The 27,529-nt window shown below is 32.1% G+C and overlaps 2 protein-coding genes and 1 pseudogene across 2 annotated transcripts; 2 read left to right on the top strand and 1 right to left on the bottom strand.

Annotated features, from left to right (window-relative positions):
- Positions 1 to 389: 389 nt before the first annotated feature.
- Positions 390 to 4,885, top strand: LOC110274221 (uncharacterized). Its single transcript, XM_052252326.1, has 3 exons — positions 390 to 796; positions 3,241 to 3,596; positions 3,896 to 4,885. The coding sequence occupies exons 2-3, from the start codon at positions 3,252 to 3,254 to the stop codon at positions 4,667 to 4,669; spliced, it is 1,119 nt and encodes a 372-aa protein (XP_052108286.1). The 5' UTR covers positions 390 to 796; positions 3,241 to 3,251; the 3' UTR covers positions 4,670 to 4,885.
- Positions 1,377 to 2,875, top strand: LOC110273627 (protein ALP1-like). Its single transcript, XM_021126845.1, has 3 exons — positions 1,377 to 2,024; positions 2,109 to 2,334; positions 2,418 to 2,875. The coding sequence occupies exons 1-3, from the start codon at positions 1,377 to 1,379 to the stop codon at positions 2,873 to 2,875; spliced, it is 1,332 nt and encodes a 443-aa protein (XP_020982504.1).
- Positions 4,886 to 14,483: 9,598 nt separating the features above from the next.
- LOC127740574 (uncharacterized) lies at positions 14,484 to 21,112 on the bottom strand (annotated as a pseudogene).
- Between the last annotated feature and the right edge of the window lie 6,417 nt (positions 21,113 to 27,529).

The raw sequence follows: 27,529 nt of genomic DNA, 5'->3' as shown, positions 1-27,529 counted from the left end.
ATTTACTTAACTAAAATCTTCCATCTCCTTGTTTGAGTGTATAGCAGCGAAGGAGTACTCACCTCACAGTACAAGAAATAAGGGATTTAGTGTAATACTCAAAATTTTTAAAAATTTGATTAAGAGTCAATTTCAATTTAAGTTATTTGTTAAAGACTTTAATTTTAGATATTATTTTATTAAAGATAATTAAAATAAATTTTGATAATTAATTGTAGGTTAACAAGTAAATAATATTTTTAGAGATAAGTAAATTGTATTATATTTAAGTTTTTAATTAATACCTTAGCTCCAAAATCTCCAATTTTATTACACAACACAAACCCTAATTTGATTTAACCCTAACCTACTCATTAACCCTAGCCGCCACCTCCACCCACAGCCTAAGGCTTTGTTTGTTTCGAATGAAAACCAACGGAAAGAAAATAAAAGGAAGGAAGTGGGAGGGAAAAGATGTATTTTCCCTTGTTTGTTTGGAATGAAATTTTTAATGGAAAACTAAAATAGTTTAGAATTCAGAGTGGGTCCCACTCAAATTTTTTCACTCCCACTATGGACGGAAAACAGAAAGGAAAAGAAAACCCAAAAGCATTATCTCATATTTGCCCTTTCATAAAAAAAAAAACGGAGAACAAAAAATAGAAGAGTTCTTCTGCAAAAATGGCGATTTTGAGCATCACATAGAAGCGTTCAGGTTCTACTTCCACCACAGAATCAAAGCGTATTTCTTCTTCAATCTTGCTGTTACAATCAACATTGCACTACAATTATTCTCAGTCTAAGTTTACACAAACAGGTTAGGGTTTTACGATCTCTGATGTGAAAAAGTTGTAATTTTTTTTCGTTTCATATGTGAAACTACTTCTGCATGTATGAAATCTATGGTAGTTCTTGAAATTTTTTCTTCTTTAATTTGTACTGATAGTATTGCTGTCTCTATCTTTTTAGTTTATTCCTTCTTTTCTGCATTGAGCTACCAGCCTTGTGATTTGAGCGCTATATTTTGTTTTGTTCTGTCATAACTAAGAAATCAGAAGTTGTGATACTAAAAAATCCAAAACTTTTTAAATCTGTTGGTTATAAATAAAATGTTAGGGTTTTATCTATTTCAGATATGGGTATTTAATCTTTTGCATATGCACATTGGGTATTCTGTTGTTGTTAATGTTATGCGTTAAGTTTTGGCTTTTGTACCCGAAAAATAGTATTGCAGGATCCAAATCTAAAATTCATTACGAATGTAGAAAAAAAATTGCTTTTCATTCATTGTTTTCTTTAAACATGGTTTGATTATTCTTGTAGTTTGGGCATGTAATATACGTTGGTGATGAAGATTAGAAGTTATTTTACTGCATAATATTAATTGTAAGTACGGCATGGAAAACATTTTCTTTGATGATTTTCCATTATTCCAAATATGGAATCCTATTACAGTTGAAAATCAAGAGCATAGATTAGCTGTTTCCATAGGTAACCAGGGACTTATATATACTGTTGAGGGTCAAGAATATTTATTAACTGTTCTCAAAGAAAATTGGAAGAGGGATAAGCAACTTTGTACAATAACAATGCTGTGTTATACTGTACACATGTTATACTTACTGAATGTGATGGCCAAGAAAGTTGAGAAACCCATAAGAGATCACATTATTGGGAGAGAACAGATTCGAACCACTCTGTTACAACAGTTACGCGAAACTAATAGGTGTCGTGATATTTTACGAATGGGCCCACATGCCTTTCTAGAGTTATGCACAAAATTAAGGGCAACCGGTCATGTCAAAGATACTATACATGTCACAGTTGAGGAGCAAGTAGCTAGATTCTTATACATTATAGCTCATAATGTTAAAAATAGAACCATTTCATTTTTCTTCCACCGGTCTGGAGAGACAATCAGTCGTAATTTTCATGCTGTTCTAAGAGCTGTAATATCACTTGAAGAAGAATTTCTTCAGCAACCTTCCGGAACAACCATTCCTTCAGAGATTCTTCATAGCAATAGATTTTATCCATATTTTAAGGTATGATTAGTTGTTCATTGAAGTAGACAATCATAATTAGTATACAGTACAAAATTTTTCTTTTTAATTAAGTTATATATATAGGACTGTATTGGAGCCATTGATGGTACACATGTCAGAGTCAAGGTTCCAATAGCTGATCAACCTAGATTTCGTGGTAGAAAAGAATGGCCAACTCAGAATGTACTTGCTGCGTGTGGCTTTGATATGAAATTTACATATGCTTTAGCAGGATGGGAAGGCACCGCATCTGACTCTAAAGTTCTTAAAAGTGCACTATCAAGGGATGATAGGCTCAAAATTCCAAAAGGTTTATCTATTAAAAAAAACTTTCATATGTTTAAATAAAGTGGTGATATCTAAAGTATAGTATTTCTATATGATTTTTTTTAGGAAAGTTTTATCTTGGGGATGCTGGATTCATGCTTAAACATGCTCTAATAACTCCATATCGAGGCGTAAGATACCATTTAAAGGAGTTTGCTGGCCGTGAACCTGAAAATGCATATGAATTATTTAACCTCCGTCATTCTTCGTTACGAAATGTGATCGAACGATCATTTGGAGTTTTGAAAAAAAGATTTGCAATTATAGCAGGTGGTACAGAACCATATTATGACATAGAGGTTATGGTTGACATTGTCCTAGCATGCATTATACTCCACAACTTTTTGATGGGTGTGGATCCTGACCAACACTTAATTTCTCAAGTTGATCGAGAATTACAAAATAATAATCCAGAAGCCACTAATGAGGAAAGAGAAGAAGTAAATGAAGATTACAGGCGAGGTGCAACGCTTAGAGATAACATGGCGGCTCAAATGTGGGCTGACTATCAAATGGAAAGATGAGATTTATTTGATACTTCATCCTTATGAAGGGGAATGAAATTTTTTGAACCAAATTAAATGTAATGTGTGAATATCATGTGACTGTTATGAGTATTAAGTGTCAAATTAATATTTTGAAAGGTGTAATTCTCATGAGTATCCTGAAAAGCATGACATTACTATGTATGCAGTGTGCAGTTGAAACATTCACTAATGATGATAATTATTTTCTGAAATTAATTAAATTACTTGTATTATAGGAATTACTTCTGAATGTAATATTCCTGCTTAATTGATGAATTCATTATTAACACTTTCTACATTATTATTCCATTGAATTTATTTTATAGAAGATTGTTTTTATAATTTAGTTCTTAATTTTTCAGGTTAAGGCCTAATGGCAAAAAAGATGGCATCTCAAGGTGACACATCAAGCAAAGACAATTTAAGATGGACCGAAGAAATGGATGCAGCTTTTCTTGATGCTTTGATAGAGGAATGTAGCAAAGGAAACAGAGTTGATGGTACTTTTACAACAACTGCATATGACAACGTCCTTGCAACTCTAAAAGCTTCGTTCGGAAACCATCTTCGTAAAGATAATCTTAAGAATAGACTGAAGACTTTGAAGGATCACTTTGGAGTTTGTTATGATCTGTTTCATAACTTAAGTGGATTTTCATGGAATCCAGATACCAAACTCTTTACCGCTGAACCTGAAGTTTGGGCGGATTTAATTAAGGTAATTAGTATCATAATAAGTTGCTTCTAAAGTTTATAGATTCCTTTGCGCAGGATAAGTTGCAGTATGAAATTATTTTGCCCTGTGATTCTAAATGATTAGAATTCTTCACAAGAGTCATATTTACACACAATATATGCTTCCTTCATCTAAAAAATGTATCCAAATAACTTATATGTGAGGACTAGATTTTCAGGAAGCTATTGCTTTTGTATATATTTATTTATGAAACTAGTGACAACTTAAGGAAAGAAAACCGTATATTTGAATTAACATATATGCATTGGTGTTTTATATAGGCAAGACCAGATGCAAAAAAGTGGATGCGAACTCCCATTAAACATTATGATAAACTATATTTTATATACGGTCAAGACAGAGCAACTGGAAATCTTGCTGGAAGTGCCAAGGAAAGAAACAAAAGTATGGCCAAGATGAAGGAGCCAATTAATTTGAATGATGATGAATATCAGGGGTTTGACTGTGAGTGGAATGATTGGCAGCCTACTACTCATTCAACTAGCTTTGTTGCAGAGGAAAGCCCAAATTTAGGTAACTCAAACCAATCTAACGGAACACAAGAGAATCATAGAGGTGCTAAGCGTAAAGCACCAATGAGTGGTTTATTTGAAGCTGATATGGAACGAATGAGTAAAGGTATCCAAGGATTGACAGATATGTTGAAGGATGGGAATAGTTATTATGATAAATCACTTGATATTGCTACGAAGCAAGCATTAACTGCTGAAAGGCAAGCGGAAACAGCTGAAAAACAAGTTATGCTAGCTGAAAGACAAGTTCTGATAGCTGAAGAACAAATTCAAGTTGCCAAGATGCAAGCTCAAGCTGTTGAGAGAGGAATTACATTCTTAGAACAAAGTAGGACTCGAGTTTACTCTGAAAATGATGTGTACAACGAGTTAAAGAAATTGGGTGTTGTCAAAGAGATCTTTTGGAGTTGCTATCGTTTTCTCTGTAGAGATGAAAGAGCAAAACGAGAATTTTTTGGTGTTCCCTTTGAAGATCGCCATGGTGCATTATACGACTTAATGAAGGAAGCTGGTGCAATTTAAGAGGAACGCAATCAGTAATGGTAATATATATTTTGTGCATGTTTATGATTTTAGGATCTAATGTTGTATAATCATAGTAAAGCCTCTATATTTTGTAATTAATATACTCATCAAAGTCTTAAAAGAGGTTTACGGTTGGTATAGGCTTATGCATTTTGAATATATAGTTATATATCTTGCTTATTGACTGAAATGTATATTTAATCCATCAGGAAGTGCATATTATAATATTGGTATTATTGTAGTGGCTCTTTGATTAATAGACCGTTGAGAAGTACAAGAATTTATGTGATTGATTATACTGAGAGTGCTAAAATTTCAAAGGTGATATCAAAGTATTTGGTGTTGATTAATTTGTGTTGTTGATATAATTTTTCTTGTTGAAGGTAACAAATTTATAAGTTAGCTATGAAATATATGAAACTTCAAATCCTTCAAAATATATATACTATTAAAAGAGCCTTCAAAATATATATACTATTAAAAGAGCAAGCACATGTTTTAGAATTTCTTTTTTTATCTTTGATGTGTATGAAGAGAATTCAATAGAATTTCTATTAGCTATCTATCATGCTTTGCATGAATAGGACTGGAGTTGTTATTTTTTTAATAATTTAAACAATGCATTATATTTTGTCTTAAATTGCATGAAGTGATATTTTATATGATGTATAATTTTATTTCGTATGATTCAAACTTATTGTAACATAAAAAAACTATGATTCATAATCTATCTTTAAATTATTATTGGAATTAATATATTTTATTTTATTTTATTTTAATTATTTTAAATTAAATAATAAATTCATATACATAAATTATTCTTTTTATAATATAAGGACAAAAATGTCATTTACTAATAATTTATTCTTCTCTCTCCCTAATTTTCTTTCTAACCAAACAAAAGAAATTACTCTTTCTTTTCTTTTCTTTCTCTTCATTTTCCTTTCATCCAAACAACTCAAGAGAAAATAAAATTCCACTCAATTTCTTTCCTTTCTCTTCTTTCCTTTCTATTTCTTTCCTTTCTATTTCTTTCCTTCCAACCAAACAAAGCCTAAAAGAAATGAAATATTCAGGGAAGAAAAGAAAGGAAAAACGAAAATGGGAAAGGAGGAAGAGAGAAGGGAGGAAGAGAATATACAGCGTCGACGGGCCAAGGGACACTTCGCCGCTGCCGAACTACTGTATGGGAGGAGCCGTTCCATTGCCAAGAAGAGAGACAAACGTGAGAGAGAGTGCCGTCGTGTCCTGCGCGAGACAGAGACCGTCGCCATCAAAGTCTTTATCGTCGTCGTCAACGGAGGTTCGCGAACGGACAGAAGGCACATGAGAGGGTCGTGGAGTTACTGTCACCGCTGCCAAAGACTCTGCCATTGTCATTGTTGGAGAGGAAGCCACCCGTTGCCGCCAGATCTATCACTATCGTCGGATCTGTTGCCGTCGCCATGCACACCGTTGCCGGGAGAGGAGCATAACGCGATGGAGGGGGAGGAAGCCGTGCCACCATCACTGCCATAGTGTTCTATCACCGTTGCCGCCGTTCTAGCTGCCAAAAACTGCCGCAGGAGCCCCTATCGTCTTGGAAAGTGTTTTTGTTTTCAAAACCCCTTGAAAACAGTGTTATATTATAATCCGTTAAAGATTCTGAGGTTTCGGTAATGTTGGGTCAAGTCCTAGTTGTTGCATGTCGCGATTGGAGTTAGTGGTTGCTGCAAGGGTTGAATGGGTTGTGGTTGTGGCTGCTGAGGTTGCAGGCTGAGAGAAAAAGAGAGTTTGTCGTGTAGTTAAGTCGCGATCGAGGTAAGAGCGATTTCTTAAAACTCAATTTACTTTAAAAAATTGTTATAAGTCGATATTAATGCAAAAAATGTATTTTTTATGATTTTCGTAAGTCTTTTAGATTGAATTGAGTTGTTTTAGATGAATGAAATTGTTTGATTGATTGATTGATTGAAAAAGTTGAGTATTCTAAATAGTTGGCTGATGTTGTTGAATTAGTTTTTCTTGAATTACTGGAAGAGATTTATCGGAATTTAGTTTAATATTGGAAATGATTTGCTATTTGAAAATAGTTGAGAAGGGTTTGAAGAATGTTTGGATTGGACCCGAGAAGGGTGACAGAGTTCGAGTTTTAGAGGGGATGCTACCAAAATTTTTATAAAAAATGGAGACTTCGTTTAGGTGGTTATTTAGAAAGATTTGGATTTAGGAGTTATATGATTTGATTTTGAGTTATTAAGAAAATGATTACGTTTTGAGTTTGATTTATTTAGAAAAGAATGAATTATATTTTGATTTTGAAATTATTGATGAATGGATTTGAAAATAAAATTTGAATCTGATTGAGATATATGTTACCAGGTAAGAGGCAGTGGCGTTGTCCACTTGCTCTGGATAAAAGTTTGAGATACCGGGTAAGAGGCAAAGGTTGAGTTTTGTCACTGCTTACTCCTAGTCAAGATTTTAAAAGATTATGGTTTTGAATGTAAGTTTTGACCTGGCAAGGATCGTGGTGGTATATCACTTATCCAGTGTCGCAATGTCTGTAGGGATCGTGGTGGTGTACCGCTCACTGATGGTGGGGATCGTGGTTATTTACCGCCCACAGATGTGTGTCTTCCAATTGAAATCTTGCGAGCATCGTGGTGGTGTACTGCTTGCAATGGTGGGGATCGTGGTGGCATACCGCCTACTGGTTTCCAAGTAAATGATATCCAGGTTAGCTACCGGATATGTCGGGTTCTGAAAAAGTAACTGATACGTGAGCTTAGAGCTAGTAGAACAAGCATGCATCATGTTGTATTTGTTTGCTTTTTTTTAGTGTGCTTAAGTATTTTGGTTTGCCTATCTGTTGAATTCTGTTTAACTAGTAACTGTGATACTTGCTATAGCTATTCTTTAACTATGATTGCCTTGTATTTGTTTGTGCTTGTGATTGATTTCTGTTTTGAGTTTTGATGGTGATTTGAATTGAATTAGGCCGAAGGCCGTGTTGATTTAATTTGGGCCAGAGACCGTGATTGGTTGGATCAGCGGTAAGTTTTAGTTAAAATGGTTTCTTAGTAAGCGGTAAAATGTATGAAATGTTATTTTGCGTGAAATTTTTATAAGAAAAATATGAGTTTTAAACTTGGATTATGAACTGGCGAATCACTATGATTGAAATAGTTTTATTTAAAATATCTTCTTATGACAATCCTTAAACCCTCTACTGAGAACCAATGAGGACGATGTTCTCACCCTGTACAAACTTCTCTTTTCAGGATGGACGAGGAAGCTTGTGGAGTTTTTGCTAGGTTCTTAGATGTGCTATTTTCTGTTTGTATAAATATGATATTGATTTTCCTCGCCTTTATTATTACATTCTTGTAAGAGGGTTAGGAGTCGTGACTGTACTGACATGTATGTATATAATATTTATAAGTTACTTGAGTAAGAAGTTTTGTATATATGTATATGCTTGTTTGTTTTCATGTAAAAGTATCTCCGTTTTTTTTTTTAAGAAAACAGTAATATGCTTTCGAGTCAAAGGCTCCTATTTTATTATTAAGTATATGAAGTCGTCGTAATACTTATCGCTATCAGAGTGGCACAGCCGGAAGCATGACATTCTGATAGTAAGGGTGTTATATTTAGCCACAAAAAAAACCGTGGCTAAACTCAAAGATAATGGTAGCAACCATACATTGGCCACAAAAGAATATTTGTGACTAATCGAGGGGGTTGTATTTTCAATTTGCCATGATTTTGGAGTTATTAACCACAATTTTAAACATCGTAGAAACCTTCGAATAGCCACGATTTGTATATCATTGCCAACGCATAATGTCGTGGCTAAATAAGAATAATCAAATCAAAAAGTATAATTCTACCACACTTCATCTGTAACAAATTTGTGCAGGCCGAATTTTTCAACCACAATTTTTTTCGTGACTAACATCGAGTTATTTAATCACATTATTTTTGTGGCTAACTCGCACTGTTTTTTACATATAATTCGTGGCTAATTTGTGCTAATTTGCTACGTTTTTTCTGTAATTAACTTGTTTTTTTAATAATTTGTAGCCCATTATATTAGTTTGACCGTAGCTAATTGAATAATTTTATAATAATAATAATAATAATCTAAACTTGTATATAATAAGAAATAAAAAAAATTCTAACATAAATAAAAAAGTTTTTTTAACATCTTCTAGAGTAAATATATTTAAAATTTCAATTTTACTTGTTAAATACACCAATTAAATGTCTGACATATTACTCGACAGATTAGACATTTTATCACCATATTTTGATAACAAAAATTTGTGCAGAGCTGTCAACTGAATTTTGATTTTTTTATATCCATAACTTTTTTTTAAGGTTTCAACCTGCTTTTCTAAATTTATCACATGCTGGTGAGATACGTTGCTGGAGACTTCACCAGTTGCAAACTCAAAAATACGTTTAGATTTGTAAAACCTACCAGATGTACAGAAACCGTACCAATAAATTCGCACCATTGTCTCGACCTTGTCCATGGCATCAAGTTCCGTCATAACTTTTTCATCATTTTTCAAATGCCAAACTTAAATTACCGTCATTTAGTGAGTTGTGATTTCTTTCCACAAAAGTTTTTACAAGCAAATGCAAAAATGAATAAAAGAAATAAACTAAATATTAGAATTCAAAAAATCACGTAAAAAATTGAAATTGCATATACCTTTAATATTCACAACTAAATGGTCATTATAATCTTTTCTGGTAGGTGTAGTTGGTTGAGACTTTTTTCATCTAAACCTTTTACAAATTCTTCATTGTTGATATTCTATGGTTGTCGTAGTTCTGCTAAATGGCCTCTCCTGACTTATTACGTTTTTGCTCTACAAGAAAATATGCTAAAAAAAACCAACAAATAATACAAAAAATGAACGAAAAAAGTAGATATTTTGGATTTGAAGAATATTGTATCATATGATAGGGTCTCATATACTGGGGTTAAAAAAAGTGCTTTTAGGTGTCGTAGAAAATAGGAGTCAAAAGACGACGTGAATAGAACTGATGGAAAGTTATGTTAGACTTTTTATGTGGTTACTTTAACTTTCCGCCAAAAACTACCTTAAAAGTTAAATTTTAAATCTTAAAAATTTAGTTTGGTCATTCTTATTTAGGTCGTCTTTTAACTTTCTTTAATCTTAAAAATAGGGCAATTTACCTATTTAAATTGTTTGAAAAATTATGTTACCAAATTACAACTTTTGGAAAACGCAAACGCAAATGCAATTTCTATAAATCTATAGAAACCGCGACACCCTCCCGCAAATTAAGATTGCACGAAAACAGCTCACGATTTACGTTAAACGACGTGCATGCAAAAATCGCTGTACTCTATAGCGACTTCTGAACGAATGGTTGCATGAAGAAACCGTGACACCTTCTAATGATTTCTTCAAAAAATGGATGATTATAAATCTACTTGAGGTAATAACAAAATATTCATTTAGAGATTTTTGAATGGAATCATAATCTATATTATAAAAAAATTACAATAAAACATAACATACAAGCATTATAATTTAGTATTATTTTAAATTATAAATTTTCTTATAATTTATTTTTCATTTATTTTATCCTTTTTGATAGGATCATAATTCATATTATGAAAAATTTTGATAATAAACGTATTATATAATAATTACAATTACAAATTTTACAAGGTCGAATAAAAAATAATTTTTTTATACAAAACAAAAATAGAATACATCAAAGTATAGAAAAAAAAAGTCTAATACAGATAAGATTTAATAAAAATTTCATAAAATCAACAGGAAAAAACATAGAAAGAAAAAGTTGTACGAGGCCATTATCAAAAGAAAAAATTTCAAGTGAAAACACCAAGCAAGAACAACGATAATAGATAAAAATACAAATAACTCAACTCCGATTATACTGACAATTGGAGGCATAATGGAATAAACCTAAAATATTAACATGGCTCAATGGATGATACTATACGAAGAATTTATAGTACGTATCACTGGATTCAAACTCAACAACTCAACTTCTCTTAATTATGGAGTTATCACTCTATTATTAAGAGCTCCCATCTATCATTGATTTACATATTTGCTAGAGCAAAAGACCATGTTTGGGAAAAGAAATCGTTATAGGAAGTCGCAATTTTTTTATGCAACTCCTCCAAAAATAGCTACATGGTATAACGGATTCTGTATTCACGCAAACCAATGTAAATAGCTACACTTTGTAGTAGTTTACGTGTAATACCCTAAATCGTGGTACCCTATCGCAGTTTATATATAATTGCAAAAGTTACATTTGCGTCTGCATATTCAAAAGTTGTAATCTCATATCGTTTTTTCTCTAAATAATTTAAATGAGTAAATTGTCTTACAAATATTTTCCCTCTTCTACCGTTTATTATCTATTAAATATATTTTAAATTATTTTATTTTTAATATAATAGTTATTTATTTATTATTTTAATGATTAAATATGATTAAAAATTTAAATTTAAATTTTGAGCCTATATTATTTTTATCTTTAATTTTTGTTATAATAACAATAAATAATCAAAAAATTAATTTAATAAATATATGACCCTTTCTCATTTTATACGTTGATGATTCAAACAATGCATTATTATTTAATTATTTATTTATTATACACGAAACAATATAATAAAAGTTATACATTAAGTCAGTTTTATAAATATTTTTACCTGAAAACTTTAATGTTTAATAAATTTTAATTACTAACTCAATTACTAAAATTTTATTTCATTAGACAAATTAATTATCACATAAAATTATTATAAAAAATTTTACAAATCAATTTCTTTGTTACTTAATCAAATTACGAACTTTTATATATAAGTGAGTAATTACTTGTAAATTAATTTGTATTAATTTTCTTTAATTTTTAAAAAGATAATTATGCATATAATAAGAGTACGATACTCACAAAGATATGTGGTGACTACTAAACCATATAAATAAAGACTATTTTTTTTTCTTTTTAACTTATTCTCATTTCTTTTAAATCCAATAAATGATAAAACAATTTATTTTTAGTAAAAGATTCACTGACATCTTTTTTTTCTACTTACAAATTACTGATTTTTTTTATTTATTCAAATTATAGTATTTTAGCTAAATAAATTTTATCTTTATAATTAATTCAAATATTAAAATATTGTCTTTATTTTTTATAATTTTTTATTTTATCTAAATTAATTTTTTAATATTTTGAATTTAATTTCATAAATTTGTGTTAATGTCAAAATATTTAAAAAATAATATTATAGATTAATAAATTTATTTTAAATAAATTTATTCAAGACAGGACGGTCATGTTATGTCCATGTGAGACAGAAGGTGTATACAGAAGAAATAGAATTAGAGGAGTATAAACTTCGAATTCAACGGTTATGAAAAATATTGTTGGTGAAAAAAGGTCAAATTTTAGTAACTGTAATGATGTTTTGTGATAAATAGAAGATACGTTTTTTATTTTGAAAAAGTATAGAAAGACAACGAGTTTAGTGTACAATGTGTACAATAGGGATAAATTGAAATTATAATCTGTTAATAATTAATTTAACTAATTCCTAATAATTTCCAATTTTAAAAAAAATAAGGATTTGGTTATGGAAAAGTTATGTATTCTTACATTTTATGTGATGCGAAGAATGTGCTGCAGTTTCTTTCTGTCCAGCAGTCTCTTTCACTATCTCCGCACTGACGCTGCGAAGATCATCACTATCTGCTGTCTAGAACGCAACCCGATGCCGCCAGCTGCCCGAAAACGTCTGACACCCCCTTCCGCACGCTGCTTCCGTCGCGCAGCCCACCAACGCGGCGCTCGTGTAGCCCCCGGCAGTCGACGGGTTCACCGTCCCAATGTCTTCATCCGCGACATACAGCGGGTGCGGATGGTGTCACGTGTACAGTGATTTGGAGTTCGGCAATTGCCTCCGGTGGATGTGGTGTGTCGGATTGAAGATATCAAGAAGGCGAGTATTTTGTTTTATGGTGTTGCGGAGGTTTTCAGTCAACTAGGTATATATATTAACGGATGAATTTAGATGCTGGATGTTCAATTCTCTAGATATCGGATGATTATTTTAAGTAGATGGAAGGGAGAGGGTGTTTGGGTAAATTCTTTTAGCGTTAGGATGGTTTATTTTTTAGCATGATTTAAACTTTGTAGTTAAAATTTGGTGGCTAAATCCCGTTTTTGTGGTAGTGTCAGGTGAATTTGTCCAAAAAAATGCTCCAAATGTGTGGATCTTTCTAACCAATCTTACCAGTGAATACGTGCCAAATCTTTACAAAAAATTCATTTCCATCGACAGCATCTTTGGTGTGAAATTCAAGAACTTCATCATTCTTTGCGCGGTTTTTCGTCATTTTCGTGATGAAGAAGAAAGTGCGAGTGAGCGAATGAGTGAGAGAGTGAGAGTGCAACGAGCTGAGAGAGTGAGAGTGCAACGAGCGCGAAAAAAAAAATGTGTTTAGATTAAAGTTTATAAATGGAATTTATATATAATTGATTTTGATCAAAGGTGAGTTAATATTGAGGTGGTTTATGTTTGACAATTTTTATATTAAAATAGATTATAGTAAACTAAATGTTACTTGGATTATATTATTCAAAATTATTTATAAATAAAAAATTATTAAAAAGAACATAAATTTAAATAATTATTTTATATTATTTTATATTTATTTTAAATATTTAAATAAATTTTAATATTTTTTAGTATTTTCGGTACTTTTTAGTACTCTAATTAAATTAATAGAATCATAATATAAAATAAAAAATATTCTATACAACAAAAAAAGTAACAGGTAAAAAATTCATATTAACAAAAAATAATAAAAATTTTATAAAAAATAATAATATGTACAAGAAAACATTTTAAAAAAATATTATAAAAAAATAAAATTAATCATATGAACAATGAAAAACAAAATTAGTAGATAAAAAATAAATTTTAATCTAATATAAAAAAATAAACATAAAAGCTAGAAATTTAGATTTGAATAAACCTGGATTAAAGGGTAAAATCACATTTGTGTTTAAAAGAAAAAAATAATTAAACAAAAAGTGAAATTAAAAAAAAAACATAAATTTAATACTCCAAACACTAAATCTAACCCATCCTTAATTAGTTAGATACTTATGTTACAAGATATGAATCCCCAATTTTTCTGAGCGAATTTAAAATCCACACTGCTATATTTGCAAGCATAAAGTCTCTAACACTTAGACCACTAACTTGCTTTACAAAAAAAAAAAACAAGGTAATGGTTTTCCAATTAACTAAACTCAAAATCTAATATCTTCTTTCTGCCCCAAAATAAAATCTCGAACCAACCTGTCTAAGTAATAATGGCACACCGTGCTTGGCAGTAAAGCATCATTAAATGTGTGGAAAAAGATGACAAAACTAAATTACCACACATAACCTCCCTGCTTATTTTAAGAGTTTATTTTTTCAACTAGCCATACATAACATAGTATAGTTGTAAAATTCTATTTTTGAAAATGGAATCTTTGATATATAATAACTAAAAGTAAAAAATCTAACGTAGCGAAGATTGCAACAGTTTAGAAATCGCTACAAATATTCAAAAATGAAAATTTTGATGCTGAAAAAATTTTGACAGTTTTAAAACTGTTACTAAATATAATAAAATATTGTCATATAAACTAATAATTAAGTGGCAGTTTCATTTAAAATCGTACTTAAATATAATAAAAAAATTATCTAATAAATGTTATAAATTAGCGACAAATTTATCAACGGTTATCTAAAACCAACACTAAATTTATTAGCGATGCTCAAATTGGCCACAATTTTATAACCATCACGAAAAACTTTAATGACAATTAAAGCTATCGCAAACCAATAAAAATATCGATCTCAAAAATGTTGTTTTTATTACAGTGATTATTATAAAGACTTGTGTATCACTTTAGGCAAATTAAAGTTGTGCATTGAAAATTTGACATTTTAAAATCAACCTGACCCAATCAGACCCAACCAACAAGAAAAAAGAGCAATAAAGTAAATGAACAATATATATGAGGATGATACATAGTGTCTATGTGGTGACACAAAACAGAATGCTATGGTCACTTAGTCCTGCTTGTTTGTTGTCGAGGGACTAGGATCCAACATGCAAGGATTCCGTCATTACAGGCACCATCACCACCATCAAATAAAACATTAATTCCTAAATACCACAAAACTAGCTACTTTGCTTTGATTATTATTTTGGTGAAGCATTATGATGATTGTCATCGTTGATTTGGTCTAGCATATAAACTATACTCTCTCTCTCTCTCTCTCTCTCTCTCTCTCTCTCTCTCTCTCTCTCTCATATATATATATAGCTCACAGTCGAATTATACGTTATATCTTTTGCATGATATTACAAGTTATAACTCACTTGATATCTATTCATTATTTCTAAAAAATTTACAAACAAACAAACAACAACAAAGCCTTGTCCCACTAAGTGGGGTCGGCTACATGAATCAAACGATGCCATTGTGCTCTGTCATGTATCATGTCTATAGAGAGACCGTTTACATGTAGATCTTGTTTGACCACCTCATGGATGGTCTTCTTAGGTCTTCCTCTGCCTTTCACCCTTTGTCCATCTTCCATCTCATCCACCCTCCTGACTGGATGTTCTATTGGTCTTCTTCTCACATGTCCAAACCACCTGAGACGCGATTCAACCATCTTTTCCACAATGGGTGCTACTCCAACTCTCTCCCTTATATCTTCATTCCTTATTTTATCCAATCGCGTATGGCCACTCATCCATCTCAACATCTTCATCTCTGCCACACTCAACTTATGTTCGTGCTCCCCTTTAGCCGCCCAACACTCCGTACCATAAGCATAGCCGGTCTTATAGCGGTGCGATAGAATTTACCTTTAAGTTTTAAAGGCACCTTTTTGTCGCATATAAAACCAGATGCACTCCGCCATTTTGACTAACCTGCTTGGATCCTATGATTTACATCTTGTTCAATCTCTCCATTATCTTGTATGATGCACCCAAGATACTTAAAACTTTTATCTTTTCCTAGGATGTTTTCTCCAATCTTCACCTCTATATTGGGGTTTTCCCTTCTCAGACTAAACTTATATTCCATATATTCCGTCTTACTACGGCTTATGCGCAGACCATACACTTCTAGAGCTTCTCTCCATAACTCCAACTTCTTATTTAGGTCTTCCCTTGACTCTCCCATAAGGACGATATCATCGGCAAAAAGCATGTAGCATGGCACAGGCTCTTGGATGTGCTCTGTGAGTACTTCCAAGACTAATGTGAAAATGTATGGACTTAAGGATGATCCCTGGTGTAATCCTATATTAATAGGAAATTCCTCCGTCACACTACCTTGAGTCTTCACACTAGTTGTGGCCCCATCATACATGTCTTTAATTTCCCGAATATATGCGATCCTTACTCTCCTCTTTTCTAAAACTTCCATAAGACCTCCCTTGGTACCCTATCATACGCTTTTTCCAAATCAATAAATACCATATGTAGATCCCTTTTATTACTACGATACCTCTCCATCATCCTTCTTAATAGGTATATCGCTTCAGTGGTAGATCTTCCTGGCATAAATCCAAATTGGTTCTCTGTTACTTGTGTCTCTTTTCTCAACCTCCATTCTATCACCTTTTCCCATAACTTCATAGTATGACTCATAAGCTTAATCCCTCTATAGTTTCTGCAACTTTGTATATCCCCCTTATTTTTGTAGATAGGTACCAAGGTGCTCTTTTTTCACTCATCAGGCATCTTCTTTGACCTTAAATCTCATTAAAAAGCTTGGTTAACCAGTTGATGCCTTTTTCTCCAAGACCCTTCCAAACCTCAATCGGGATATTATCAGGTCCTACTGCCTTGCCATTTTTCATCTGCTTTAGAGCCTCTTTTACCTCAAAGTCTCGAATCCTTCGATAGTAGTCAAAGTTTTGATCTTCTTCCCTTGTGCATAATCGACCAAGACTCGGAAGAGTCTTCTGTCCCTCATTAAATAATTCATAGAAGTAGCTCTTCCACCTTTCATTAATCTTCTCCTCTTGAGCCAACACCTCTCCATCCTTATCCTTTATGCACTTAACCTGATCCAAATCTCTCGTTCTTCTTTCCCGCCTCTTTGCGATTCTATATATACATTTTTCTTCTTCTTTTGTGCCCAAAGATTGGTAGAGACCCTCATATGCTCTTATTTTTGCTTCACTTACAGCCACTTTTGTCTCTTTCTTAGCTGCCTTATATTTTTCCCAGTTATCTGCATTGCGGCATAAAGACCACTCTTTAAAGCATTCCCTTTTTATCTTTATCTTTTCTTGTATACTTGCATTCCACCACTAGGACTCCTTGTCTCTTGGTCCTATTCCTTTAGATTCACCAAAACTTTCTTTTGTTGTTCTTCTAATAACTTTTTCCATCTCCTTCCACATCTCTTCCGTGCTTCTATTCCCATCCCACTTTGTCTCTTCTCCTACCCGTCTTAGGAAGCTTCTTTGTTCCTCACCTTTCGTCCACCACCACCTCGTCCTTGGATTCTTCGTATGATGTCTTTTCCTTAACTTTTTCTCAACGCAAAAATCCATGACGAGCACCCTATGTTGTGTTATCAAATTCTCTCTAGGGATAATTTTACCGTTAATGCAAAATTTCCGGTCGACTCTCCTCAACAAGAAGAAGTCGATTTGAGAGCTTGTCATGCCACTCTTATAGGTTATAAGATGTTCGTCTCTCATTTTAAAACATGTATTTGCGATGAGAAGATCAAAGGTTGAGGAAAAGTCCAAAATAATTTTACCCTCGGCATTGATCATCCCGAAACCATGGCCTCCGTGAATACTCTCATATCCAGTCACTTCTCTCCCAACATGGCCATTTAAATCTCCTTCTAAGAAAATCTTATCTCCCAAAGGTATGCCTTGAACCAAACTCTCTAGATCCTCCCAAAACCTTATCTTGTGTTGTTCGTCCGAACCCACTTGTGGTGCATAGGCGCTAATCACATGGAAATCACCTCCCTCCACCACAAGTTTAATAGAGATGATTCGATCTCCCACCCTCTTGACATCCACTACGCCCTTCTTCCACTGCTTATTCACAATTATTCCAACCCCATTCCTATTCTTCACCTTTCTTGTATACCAAAGTTTGAAACCAGAAGTATCCAACTCCCTAGCTTTTGCACCAACCCATTTCGTTTCTTGTAAGCACATAATGTTAATCTTCCTCCTTGTCATGGTGTCCACCACCTCCATGGACTTTTCTGTTAGAGTGCCTATGTTCCATGTCCCAAATCTCAACCTTCTGTCGCTTCGACCTTTACCTTTTACTTTGTGAACTAGCTTATTTACCCTCATCCGTTCACGAAAACGCAAGAACCCTTGCTCATTTAACACTACATTCGGGCACCGATGCAGCGGCTCTTGCTTTGACACCGTACTCGAGCCATACGGCGCGTTGCTTCCGGACAACAACCTAGCTTTAGCGCAATAATGTCTTTGATTCATGTCATGGGGGTTCGGCTATATTTTTATGTTGGTTGTCGAAGACCTAACACAACCCACCTCCTTTATCCAGGCTTGGGACCGGCTATGTACCGCAAGTGTAATATAGGCGGAGTTTCTAAAAAATTTACATCAATTCAAAATTATTTGTTATATCTGTTATTTATTTAAAACTTAATCAAATATATTTATTTACAATTATATATGCTTCTTAATGTCTTGATTAAACTTAATAGGAATAACATTTACTTACTGTAAATATTGTAGTTCAATAATTGAATTAATAAAATAATTATTTTATAAAAAAATAATATATACGGTACAATTTTATGCCGGAATTATTCGATCCTAACTTATGTGCGTGTGTTTAGGGTTTATGATTTCCACGTTGAATACGTAAAGCAGCCACCAAATAAAGTTTTTGTTTGGATATGACACCTTCCATCACTACTTTAGACCAAACAAATCTTTAGCAAGCATGCTTATTTTTTGGTTCACTACGTGTTAATCAATTTATTTAATGCAAGAAAATCCTCATAGATCTCACCTTTCGTAGATTGAAAAGCAAGGTCAACACTCAACACACATGTTCCTTTTTTCGGTCTTCTACTATTGATTAAAAAAAAGGTTTATGAAGAAAGGGAGTCTGAGTCAAGTTTGATTTTATTACTACGATGCAACTTTTAGCCATGGGATGTAGGGTGGTTTAAATTTAAATCGATTCAAATTAAGTTGTTTATCCAATCCAATTCAAATAAAAAATCGATTAAAATCGTACTAATTCGGATTTGATTAGATTTTATCTTTTACAAATTGTTGGGTTGGATTGGATTTTGGATTTATTTTTCATAACCGATCCAATTCAATCCAAATCGCACAATGTGCTATATTATTATATTTACAATTATACTTATAACATGTTCAATTTTTATATATTTTTATATTATTCATGTATTATTATTATTTAATAAATATTTTATGTTCAAAATGATATTTATTTATTTATTTTAACTAACCTATAATTTTATTTCTATCGTTATGTTATCGTTGGCTTTTTAAGATATTATTGAGACTTGTTATGTCATTGTTGATTATTTAAAATTTGATATTAAGACTTATTATATGTATTTAATTTTTTTAATTTATAAACTGCCAATTCAAACCACTTGAAATTGGATCGAATCGGATCGGATTTTTTTTTAAAGCATTCAATCTAAACTACACTGTTAGTAAAATTAGTGTTCAAATTAAATAAGTTTTTGACTCATAAAATAGATGGATTTTAGTTTTGGTCTTTTATTTTAAAAAATGATTTTTTTTAATAATTCACACCAATACCATTAATTATTTCTATGAATGAATAACATATTAACATCACTTTTTATCTATGTTGACTTGTTAACAAAAATGTCACGTCAGTATTAATTTGTTACATTAGCATTTAATTATGCATAAACCAATAATAATAGAAATTAATATCAAAATTTTAAAATTTTTAGATAATAAACGAAATGAAAAGACTTTTGTTTTTTTACGGAACAAAAAATTATACTTCAATTGACATTCTTTTCTCTCCTATTTTTACTTTAATCTTTCTTCCTAAAATATTAAAAACTTTTAATTCAAATTTTCAATCCCTTTCCACAATAATTTAAAAAAAATTCTAAGAAATCATAAAATCTAGTTATGTTTTGAATTAGGCCCTTTTTTTATTTTTTCTATGTTATTATTAACACTGGCTATATTAAATATCATCTCATTATTCTATTAGGATTTTTTTCTCAATTAACCTTTTCTATGTTACACTACAACAGCAGTATTCCAATCGACGTCCTCTAGTGCGCAAAGATTAATTATTGGGATGATTTTCAAAAACCGTTGGTATAATTGCCATTGTTTAAATATTTTACGTCGGATTGTATACTAGTGGTTCTAAACTGCTGCGATATGGTGCTGATATTTGGTGCTGCTAATTTTTTAAAATTTTTATTTTCAACAATTACAAAACACCGCTATATGAAAATTACATAATTTTTGAGTTTATTTTCATCATATTGTAACAGTCACTAGATGCCGGTTTAAACTGCTAGAAAAATATTTTCTTTGACAGCATAAATTGCCGTTGTTTTTTTTATAATATTCAGCAATAATTTTTTGTATTTTTTGAGAGTTTTTTAATATTAAAAATCTTATTATTTTATCTTCTAAAATTCTAAATTGAGGACAAAACTCATGAAAATATAACTGCTAAACAAATCAATATATTTATATTAATATTAGTAAAGTATATCTCTAATTAAGAGCTGCATAGTTAACTTTAAAAAATATATACTTCAAATAAAATAACATTAAATTTTAATATCTATTTTTCGCTCTGTCCCTTTAAAAAATTCATCTGTGCAGCGATGTCTGATGGCAGGTTCAACTTTGCCATTGAATTAGATAACTTAGAACACTTTCCATTGCTTGCCTCTATCTTTTCTGCTGCTATTTCATCCTCCACTCCCTTTCTTTTCAATTTCTCGACTGCCATCTCTGCCTGTAGTTCAAGCTAAGCAGCACCCTTAGGGTCTCCTCTGTTTGAGTTCTATCGCCTGGCTGATGTGAATTCAGACCGAAGAGTTGACTAGAAGTCGGTCCAAAATCCACACACTAGGTGAGAACTGTCGAATTTACCGTCGGATTTAGCGGCGACGATTACAGTCGAATTTAGCGACGGATTTGATGAGAAATTCGTCATCTCAAATAATTACCAGCGGATAGTCGCTTCCGATGGTGAAACTACCAGTAACTTTTGGCAGGAAACCACAACAAATAGGCTCCAACTTTAATGGATAGCTGTGTTTTTGTGATCCGCACCGCATTACCGTAAGAAATATCCGCCAGTAAACTCGACGGAAACCGTGTCCTAAATTGAAACCGCGAACCTCCTCCTCTTTCATTTTGAATTCACTTGCTCTCTCTAACTTCTCACCTCTCTCTCTCTCTCTCTCTCTAGCCTTTCACCCTTCCACACTCTCTCTTTAACCTTCTCATCTCTCCTCTTCGTCAACCTCCTTCGCAACTGCCGCTTTTGGAAACGTCACCGCTGCTGCTTCTGGCACTACCGCCACTATACCTCCACACCTGTTATCCGTTTTCTCTTGTTCTACATTCAAGATTTTCTGTTTGAACTCTATTTATTTCAAATTCTGTTATATCAAGTTAATTAATTAGTTAGTAGAATTTAGTTAGTTTAATTTTCTGTTTTAGTGAATTTATGTGGTTAGGATAGTTAGAATATGTTAGATTAGAGTCTGAGATTGCTGAAAAAATATTAGATTATTAAACTATTTGCTAATAACTGCTGCTGAAATTGTTTGAAAAATGCTTGACTGTATTAATAATGATTGAGTTGTATATATGTTACCTTAATAATGATTGAAAAAATTAATCGGTTGAAAAAGACTGATGAATATTTGGTTTGGATGGAACCCTTAAAGGGTGAAAAAATACGAATTTTAGGCGAGATTCTGTCGAAATTTTTATAAGATTTTCAGTCAAATCGAAAAATTAAAATTATATTTTCGAAATTGTTATAATTAATTGTTGAGTTGCTGTATTTGTGTGCAATTGTTAATTTGAATAATTATTTTGATTTTAGTTTATGTTTTCGATTTTGTTAAGTTGGTGTTATGATAAATATTTATGACATTTACAAGAGAACTATATATGTGTATATTCATTTTGGTTCTTATAAAAGAAATTTTTTTCCTTTGCAATTACTATTTTATTGTTTTATAGGCACTTGTTAGTTTTCTAAACTAATTAAAACACTTATTCATTCTAATTTAATTATATTAAAACTAAAACACTATATAATTTCTACTTTTTTAATTTACTAAACTAAAACACTTTTAGAATTATTTGTTATTTCTTAAGTTTCTTCTATTAGTTATTGGTGTTTGTTATGTTATTAATATATTCACTATACAGACATGATGAGAGGTAGCAGAGGTAGGTCGAGTGGGTCACGTGGTCGTGATAGAAGTCGAGCTTCTGCTGAATCCCCCAGGGCTGCCCAGTCATCGCCCTCTACCCCGGATACCCTGTCGACCCCTGTGATGTCACAAGTAAGTCAATCAGACCAGCAATTCATCATAGTCCCAAACCCGAACTGGGTGTCTCTTTCTACTATGTCACTGTAGATGCATCAATGACGTCGACAGAGCCTGCGGTGGGTGATTCCTTCAATGCTCCCGAACAAGCACTACAAGAAAAATGCTGAGAACCGTCGGAGTTACTGTTGGATTTAGCTGCAATGATTACTGTCAGATTTAACGACGGATTTGTTGAAAAATTCTTCATGTCAAATAATTACCGGCGGATAGTGGCTTCCGACGATAAAACCGCATCATTTTCCCATCATTTTCTGCATCATTTTCTGCAAGTCACTGTCGCCAATGCCACCTGCTTCAGTATTTGGGCTCCACTACTTGTCTAACCCATCCCTCCTTCCCTTCGGCCCTGGTGTACTTCTTTGCTTACAGGTTTTTACCCTTTTTCTTTTTATTTCTGTTAAGTTAAATTAGTTTTATTTAGTTAGTTTGATTTTGTTAATTAGCTTAGTTAGATTAGTTGTTGTTAGTTGATTATAGGTTGTTAGGTTAGGATAATTTATTTTAGATTATTAGGTTCGGATTGTTGCTGTTAAAAGTGTTTGGATTGACTTGATGTATGATGGATTAATTGCTGCTGATTTAGATTTTGAATATTTATTTGTGATTTTAAAGAAACTGAATATTTTTAAAACTAAACAAAATATTCTCAAAATATTTTAAAACTAAACAAAAATATCCAACATTAAATATATATTTTTAAATAGTGCTTTAAAAATTGGATTTTGATACAATTTTAAAATTTTATATTATTAGAAAAAAAATTTATCTTTAAAATTTGACAATTTTAACTATAAGTAAAATTCTCTTTTTACAATTTTTTTTATCAATGACTAAGAAAGAATGATATAGTAAAAGCTTCCAAATGATAAAATAAGTGGTAAAAAATTATTGATTTAATAGTGACATTGAGTAAATAATCTTGAATTGATTAAATCTCATTTATCATTTTTTCCATTCTTTTCTCAACTTCCCCTTTTTTTCGAAGAGTAAATGCGATGCTCCCATATTTACTAGTAGTAATAATACCAAAAGAAATTAAAGATATTAGTCATTTCAATGCATCAAATAAAAATATACTAAACTCCAATATAAAATAATCAGTGTGCCAATTAAATATATACTATTTAACAATTTTTAAGGTGTTTTAATATATCCTGTAAAAGAAAAATAGTAGACTAAGGTCTTTTAATGTGACATCACACAATTTCCTAACTAATACAGATAACAAACACCTACTAACATAACTAACTTATATTAAAAGGAGGAATGTAATTATCAAAAAAGGCTAGAGTTATCAAGAAAGCTAGATAAACAGCTAGGTATACAAAGTAGGGTAAATGAGAAAAGAAAGAAATAAAACAAGAAGCATCTATCTGAAAGAGAAGACTTTGGTGTTTTTTTTTAATTATTATTTCTTCTGAAATAATGGATGGCATGCCAATCAGATTAATCAGGAATCAATCCCAAATAATAAGATTAAATAAATAAAAAGAAGAATAAATATCAAATAGCAAAATTAGATAGAACATGAAGGGAATGAAGCTACCATAAAAATAAGAAAGAAGAAAAGTTTCAATTACCAATGTATTACTCCAGTTGAAGTGCTGCAAGTAAGATTCAATTAAGTGATCGTGTCTGCCCAGCATAAGCTTGAGGAAGAACTCAACTAACTCCACAAGAAAAGGCAAGAAGGAAGTTGGAGAGTTTTGAAACACTGAAAAATAAATTTAATAAGTTAGACCACGTAAATATATACACTACAATAAATAAGAGTTTTTGCAAAGGTCGAAAATCATTGCCATAGATCGGAAAAGCGTTCCTAAAATTTTAGGTAATACTTTGGCAACGATTTTTTACTTGTGGTATATGTGACCGTTGTCAATGCTCATAAATAACAGTTTTTTACCTAAGACAACCGCAAAAAAAAAAAAAAAAAAACGTTGCCATAGTTATTAGCATGGACAACGGTTTTAACAATAATTTTTAAAGAATGGTTTAGAACTGTCACTGTATAGGCAACGGTTTAGAACCATTCTCTTGCATGACATAACGGTTTAAAACCATAACTGGATATGCTATAATTTTAAGCAATTGTAGTTTTGTTCACAAAGACAACAGTTTAAAAGTGTTGCCTTTGATGTTGTTTTTTTCAACAATTTTAATACCATTACCAATTTGTAGCTACCTTTGACAATGGTTTTAACACCATTATCTTTTCTAATTTTTGACAACGATTTTTTTGTATTTATATAATTCTTTATTTACAATAGTTTTCATGTTGTATCACTGCTACATTTTATACTTTTAGTAACATTTACTTTTTAACATTTGTTAAAATGTTAGTAATTCCCATCAAATTAAATTTTAGGTAACATTTAAACTCAAATGTTAGTAATATGTCTAATTTTTTAAAAAACTTAAAAAGTGTTACCTATTCTCAATGAGCTAACCACGCATGTTCTCACCTTCATTTTTACTGTCAGTGTCCTAAATGGTGAAACCACCTCTCCATCCTCCTCAATTTCTTGATCTTCTCTCTTCAATCTGTCACTCCCCTCATCGATCTCATGGTTCGCAAATGAAAACCACAATCGCATGTTCTGCACTAAATCCACCTCTTAATCCTCTTCAATCTCTTGCTCCTCCTCTTCGATTTCTCCTTCGCCACTGTCATCGAAGCCGCCGTCGCCGCCATCGTCACCGTCAAGGTGAGATCTTTGCTCTAGGATCTGAATTGAAAACTCTCAAGGTACGTAGAACTTAATCTATTGTTTTATGTTTGTGTTCTTGTGTCTAAAGTTAATCTCATTGAATTAAATTTGTCTTTTGAAAATTATTTTTGTTAATCTCATGATTCACTACACATTTCAATCATTTTGAAAATGGAAACGTTGATTTGATAGGTTTACAAGTCTTTCAAGCTTGTTCTCTTACCTGATTTTACAGTAAGCTATTCATCAACATCATGCAATGAAGTTTGTTGTTGTTGATCGAAGAGAAACTTCAATTGCACAAGTAACTTTTTTTATCTTTCACTGAATTTGTTTTCATTTGGCTTCTCAATTATAGTTAAAAATTATAGTTAATGAATTTTCATTATTATGCGAATGAATGCTATGTTGTGTTTGATGAAGAATTCAAATTTTTTTAGAATAATTTTTTTAGGAAAGTTCTTTGTGCTTTTGGGAGTGCATTTAAATTGTTTGATGAAATGCCTCAAAGAATTTTAGGAAAGTTCTTGCAACATTAAGGATCATGTCAGAACTAGTTAGGATGATCCCTAAGGCTCTCTCTATTCTTATCCAAGTTATGGTATCTTTCGATCGGCTCAATACCTTTTGCTTGATGAAGAGTTAGGCAGTAATGAAATTGTAAGAATCTCCTCTTATCAACGTGTATTGTCACAATGCCATACAACTTTTTTTTTCATGTGTATTATTTTTGGATTCTTTGGGTACAAATAAATTTTCTTACCCTCAGAAACCTGAACAACACGTGAAAATAATATAAGTCCAATTTTATGGCTTGAATGATGATTTTATGAATTTGATGATGATGGATGGTGGAAGTGCTATTTGTTATGAGCCGGAATGACTCTGTATGATAATGAATTGTGGGCGATTGCAGAATATGTTATAAGCCGGATGGCTGACTATGAATTATGAATCTAAGCCGGATGGTTGAGATGAATGTTGACTTATGGCTGAGGATAAATGCATATATGCTGAGTTATTGATAATGTGATTGTTGCACTTCCAATTATCTGAGATACGAGTTTCCCTGGGTAGTAACAGTGGCTAGCCACCACGTGCTCCAGGTTGAGACTTGATACTCTGCTGACCCTATGTCATAAGTGTGGCCAGACACTGTGAAAGTTCCGGATGAGCTAGCCCCCGTGAATATAGACCAGTGAGGGTGTTGGTTGTGAGTTATGATTATCTCTAGTGAATAACTCGAGTTGGAGATGCACGACAGAAGGACAGTTCAATGGCTAGCTACCAAGACTTGTCGGATTGGCTATATAACCGACAGATGATATCATCAGCCACTAGGACAGGCATGCATCATATGCATCTATGTGACATTGTTTGGGTGTGCATATTGTACATGGTTTGCCTTTGGGATTACTTGTGATTAACTGCTAATTGTTCTACTTGCAGTAACTCTTTGTTTGTGTTTGAACCTTCCTATTTGTGTTTGCAACTGAGACTCTGTTGGATTGTGCTGATTGGTTGTTGTTTGGGTTGTTTGGGTCTAGAGCCGTGGTTGAGCATGAGGTGGGCCGAAGGCCATCTCTGGTTGATGTTTCTGGTTTGGAAAAGTATGACAGACTAATTTGGTTCAGCATAGATAAACCTCCTGGAAGGCTTTTGAATTTTATTTTAAATGAACTATTTTCCTCTTTCAAAAATGATTTCAGATTTTTCTTGATAGTAAACCTTTGCTTTTGAAAAGATGCGTAAGGCGGTTATCAATCACTAAAATAAGTTTATCTCGCATATCCTATTATAGTAATTCTCAAAAACCCTCTACTGAGAACTCTTTTGAGGATGATGTTCTCACCCCCTACAAATTTTCCTTTTCAGGATATGGACGCAGAAGTCACGAAGAGTTTATCTAGTTGTTGTCGTGATGTTTTGTATTGTTTTAGTTATTGCTTATTATTCCCTCGCCTTTGTCTTTATATATTTTGTAAGAGGGATAGGAAATTGTATTGGTTAATGCTTGTAAAGTTATTTGATATATATAAATATATGTACTCTTTGTGAGTTTTTGTAAGTTGTGTTGTATGTATGGATGTACGTTACATAACAAAAATTTTTTTTGGAGCGGTATTGCAGTTAAAATTTTAAACAGGCTCATATTTTAGTATTAAATAGTATAAGAATCGTTGTAATGCCCGAGCTATCAGAGTTGCGCAGCTGGAAGCGTGAGTTTTGATAGTTAGGGTGTTACAGACGGCATCGCTCATATTGCTGGTTCTGTCCGTGAAGAGGTTAGTTTCCGAAATTGAATATATTTAAAAAATAAATAGTAGTTTATGATGTTTAGTCACTTAGAATTTTATTATGCGCGTTGTTGAGATTTGTAAACTACAAATGGTAGTTTTGCAAGTGATTT

The sequence above is a fragment of the Arachis duranensis genome, chromosome 7 (genome assembly GCF_000817695.3).
Source record: "Arachis duranensis cultivar V14167 chromosome 7, aradu.V14167.gnm2.J7QH, whole genome shotgun sequence".
NCBI classification, from domain to species: Eukaryota; Viridiplantae; Streptophyta; class Magnoliopsida; order Fabales; family Fabaceae; genus Arachis; species Arachis duranensis.
The sequence above is the reverse complement of the archived record's forward strand: the minus strand, read 5'-3'. Positions and strand labels throughout refer to the sequence as shown.

Excerpts from the sequence above, each read along its gene's own strand:
- LOC110273627 (XM_021126845.1), top strand. The coding sequence starts at position 1,377 with ATGGAAAACATTTTCTTTGATGATTTTCCATTATTCCAAATATGGAAT. Across the intron at positions 2,025-2,108 it reads GATTTTATCCATATTTTAAG|GACTGTATTGGAGCCATTGA; the intron begins GTATGATTAGTT and ends TTATATATATAG. Across the intron at positions 2,335-2,417 it reads TAGGCTCAAAATTCCAAAAG|GAAAGTTTTATCTTGGGGAT; the intron begins GTTTATCTATTA and ends GATTTTTTTTAG.
- LOC110274221 (XM_052252326.1), top strand. The coding sequence starts at position 3,252 with ATGGCAAAAAAGATGGCATCTCAAGGTGACACATCAAGCAAAGACAAT. Across the intron at positions 3,597-3,895 it reads TTTGGGCGGATTTAATTAAG|GCAAGACCAGATGCAAAAAA; the intron begins GTAATTAGTATC and ends TGTTTTATATAG.